This window comes from Ochotona princeps, chromosome X, assembly GCF_030435755.1.
Source record: "Ochotona princeps isolate mOchPri1 chromosome X, mOchPri1.hap1, whole genome shotgun sequence".
Lineage (NCBI taxonomy): Eukaryota > Metazoa > Chordata > Mammalia > Lagomorpha > Ochotonidae > Ochotona > Ochotona princeps.
In genome coordinates, this window is record NC_080865.1 from 76280102 (window position 1) to 76284575 (window position 4474).

Here is a 4474-nt window from a genome sequence, read left to right on the forward strand (position 1 = left end):
ACAAATCATAAATTAAAGCAGCAGACACATATAACACAGAACACCATAAAGTTGGACTAACATATTTGTTACTTTTTATATAAATAAAGCTGTTGCTAATAAATGCTTGTGATTCCAGGTTCAGACCATTGTCTTTACTCTGTAAGTAAAGCAAAATATTCAGATGTGACAAGTTCTTTGCAGTAAGCAAATAAGAATTCTATAAAACATTGCTTAGTAATTTACTCAATCACAAAGAGTAACTGGGCAAACTCATGAAGAATGCTACGCTTTTCTGGTATTAATAGCTTCCACATCTTTTGCTCATCATGCTTCCGATGACATCATGTTATGTACTTTATGCCAAAATTCTTACAGTAAAATGCCTCCCATAGCCTTCCATAAAAGAATCCAAATAAAGTTCCAATTTTATGACGTATCTTCAATTGTGAGAAAATTGTATTGGCAAGCCCACGGTTCATAGAAAGAAGTTGCCACTGATTCCCCCTAAGGGAGTAGCTTGTTGCTCCTGTTTCCGTCCTTGCACTCTTCTGGAGTATATTTCATTTCAGTCTACTAGGTCTGTTTGAAGTGAAAGGTCTGACTTGATTTGCTGTTATGCTTTTCTTGTTGCACTTTTAAAATACCAAATGGGAGGGGAAAATTTGAAAGGAAAAATTTACTCTGGGGAAAGCAGGTGAGAGTTGCTGTCTGGGAGAGTGAAAACTTTCAGATTTAGTTTTACAACTTTAGTAGAGACTAACAGAATATGTGTATGTTTTTACAACATATTCATAAGAAGTCTATTTTATTCTGTTCTTTGAACAGAATATTTACTCTCTCCTAAATCAGGAGAGCTATGTATGCCCCTGCAATAGTTAGCTGAATTTATGCCACTAACTGATGATAATGCAAGTGCTGCATAAAAGCAAAAAGTATACTTATTAAATGTAGCTGAAAATCATATCATTAGCATGGATATTTCATGCATAAATTATTCTATCCAAAGTGTAATAAAGTCTTTTCTTCAGGCAATTTATAATGTGCAAGTTTGTTTTGGTGTTCCTTAGCAGATAGCAATTTAATCGAAATCAGACCAAAGGTCCCACTGAAACCGTTGAGATTTTGACTTTTTATTTGTATGTTGGCCTTTCATGACATTGAGAAAGAACTTTATTTTTGTGGCCTGAACTTGGCACTTTATGGGAAAACTGAATGTACATTATAGAACACTAACCTTTTACACTTGATCTTAGCCAAAAGGCCAAGAGGCAATGACACTAACCTTTTAAATTGATGCAATGTATGAAAATAGAAGCTGGCAAGCACTGGCTATGATTTTAATTTTTCCTTTGTTTTTCAACAGCAGTTTCCTAGGCATTATAGAAATCTTGGGGAAAAAAAATCACTCAAGATATTAAGTATTTCTAGAATATCTGTAAATGTTTTCACAACCAAACTCATCCAATGGAGTTCCCTAAATTTACACACAAATGCTCATGGTGATATGAATATAACCAAAATATATATACAAACTGATACAGAGCAAAGCACTCTCCCTATTCGATGTTATAAAAACATGAAGTAGCAATCATTTTCTTGGATTCCTTATGTTTTAGCACCAAGAATACTAATTTTGGAATCCAAGCAACCTGGGTTTTTCTGAATTAAATTCAACGAGTATATGACTTTGGATGAGAGAAGGTACATCTCCATATTCATTGTTCTTTAAGTTAGCATTCACTTTGATTTTCTGAGCTGCACCATGTCCATAAAAAATATATGTCTTCCTTTTCTTATTTTATGATCACTGTCATGAATCTCACAATCATAATATTAATAATAGTATATGTGTATTTATGTAATATCTACATATGATATGGAACGATGTTAAGCATTTTACTTTCATTTTTAACAAGTCATTAATTTATTTTGAAAGGCAGTGAATCAGAGAGACAAAGGAAAAGACAAACAGAAAGATCTCACATCTTCTGGTTCTATCTGCACATGGACAGCACAGCTGGTGCTAGTTTAAACTGAAGCCAGATAATTCACCAGTCTTCTCCATAAGTGTCAGGGGCCCAAGTATTGGACCATTATCCATTGCCATCCTAGGCACATTAGCAGAGAGCTGGAACAGAAGTGGAGCAGCTGGGATTCAAACTAGCTTTTTGATTTTGGGATGCTGGAATTGCAGGCAGCAGCTTAATCCTCCTGTGACTACACTGCTTAGCAAAATTGTTACATTTTAAAACTTTCCAAAAAGTAAATTAAAAATTAAAGTATACAACCAACTACAACAAGATAGCCTAGCCTGGATGACTTCTTCAACAATAGACATAGAAATAAAATCATACCATGCAAAATTTTCTGTATATTTTAAATAGTTTTAGGCCTTTCTTATTTCAACATTTAAATCATTTTAAACCTGATGCTATATTTAATTATTCAGTGAATTAAAATGAAGCAAATATATTATAAACAAAGATTATAAAATATTTTAATAACTTTAAGAATTGGTTTTGAATTTCTAAGTGGATGTATTACAAATACTGACTTCACAAGGTATAGTTATAATGTTAACTGGGATGCCTACATCCCATATTGGAGTATGTGGGTTCAAGTCATGCCTTTGCTTCTGACTCCAGTTTCCTGCTATTGTGTACCCTGTGATGCATTGGGTGATGTCTCAAATATTTGAGTTGATACAACTCACATGGGAAACCCAGATTTTTTTTAAAGATTTATATATTTTTATTGGAAAAGTGAATTTACAGAGAGAAGGGAAGACAAAGATCCTCTGTCTGGTGGTTCACTCTGCAAGTGGCCCCAACTGTCAGAGCTAAGCTAATGAGCTATCCTTTACTGCCTTTATATACCACAGGCAGGGAGCCGGATAGGAAGTGGAGCAGCCAGGACTCAAACCAGCACCTACATGGAATCCTGGTGGGTGCAAAGTGAGGATTGTAGCCACCAGGCTACCGCATCGGGCCCCAAATTGAGTTTTGACACTATGGCTTCTTATTGTCCCCACTGCTGCTGTTGGAGGCCTGGCAGGATTGACAGTACGCACCGGCCTCAGAAGCATCATTCTTTTGACACTATTAACTGGAACCATCCAAAATTTTTACCACTAAACCAGCCAAGATGGTTTTTTATGTTTATGAACTTGTTGCCGGCGATCAGATTATTTATGCAATAGCAGATTCATTAATTTTGTATAAGAGTAAACTTCAGTGTAAAATCTTTCCTGAAATACATATTCTCAAAATAAAAGCTTGAACATTTAATGTCTTGATGAATATTTTTCCTCTTGATTTCCACATGCCACAATTATTGAATCCACTTTGCCATAACTTTAGAGTAGCAAGGTTCACAATGGATTGTTTCTCTATAAATCCAAATACTGTCACCTGCCTGCAGATTTTCCAAAGGCTTCTTGCATATTTCACACTTGAAGCAAGTAGAATGGCAGCAAATTTGTAACTCATCTAGAATCATTTTCGTTTCTATAGCCAAGGGTTTGCAGCAGTAAGTGCACATGTCTCTTTCAATGACAGACCTATCTGAAGTTGAATAAACGGTCTGTATGTATTTTCCAGAGATAGTCTCATGATATCCATCCTTCAGTGATTTACTATTCTCCACGTAGGTCCTTGTGTACACAACAGTATCCTTAGAGCCTGTACTCCTGGGTCCAGCACTGGAGCTGAGACTGTTCCTGGCTTCATATGGGCAAGTAGTGGTCCTTGCCGACTGGCTGTGTACAGCACTGGTGAATCCACTGAGTTGCCCATTAAGCCTTCCATTCTTATTTTCAGACACATAAGAATTCACCTCAATTACATTTGTCATGTCTTGGTTGCAAGTAGTGTTTCTGAGAGCTGAAGGTTGCACTTTAATGAGATTGTCCAAATCTGCACTCTGATTTCTTCTGAGTACTGCAGGATTCACTTTGATGAGGTGATCCAGGTCTTGGTTTCTTCGGTTCTTTACATGAATTTCAGGATTCACCTTGATGAGTTTGTCAAGACCATGGTTTCCAGCAGTGTTTTTGGCAGCTTTGGGGCTTACATTAATGAGTTCATCAAGGCTTTGTTCACTTTTCTTGGGTGAAGGATTCACTTTGGTAAGATTTTCCACACCTTGGTTTCCTTGATTATTTTTATTTGCTTCAGGAACCACTTTGATGAGGTTGTCATGTCTTGCGTTATTATTAAAGGGATGAGACAATTTCATCTGATCTATTTTGCTTTAACAGTGTTCATTAAAATCCAATATATCAATATTATAATTATTTTTGAGCTAAAGGCCTCTGGATATTTATAAATATAAGAATTTGGCATGTGAAAGATATTGAACACAACTTACAAAAATGCTAATGCAAAAATTCATAGTAGAATACCACAGGGAGATTCCTCAGAAAACTAAAATAGGGCCCAGTGTAATAGCTCAACTGGTTAATCCTTCATCTCGAAGCACCAGGATCCCATAT

General features: G+C 35.9%; 1 protein-coding gene across 1 annotated transcript; it reads right to left on the reverse strand.

Annotated features, from left to right (window-relative positions):
• Positions 1-3093: 3093 nt before the first annotated feature.
• On the reverse strand, positions 3094-4218 carry LOC101531269 (sciellin-like). The gene has a single exon (XM_012928377.2). The coding sequence runs from the start codon at positions 4216-4218 to the stop codon at positions 3313-3315; it is 906 nt and encodes a 301-aa protein (XP_012783831.2). The 3' UTR covers positions 3094-3312.
• Between the last annotated feature and the right edge of the window lie 256 nt (positions 4219-4474).

What these genes read in the sequence shown, in the direction of transcription:
- LOC101531269 (XM_012928377.2), bottom strand. Translation starts at nt 4,218, where the DNA reads ATGAAATTGTCTCATCCCTTTAATAATAACGCAAGACATGACAACCTC.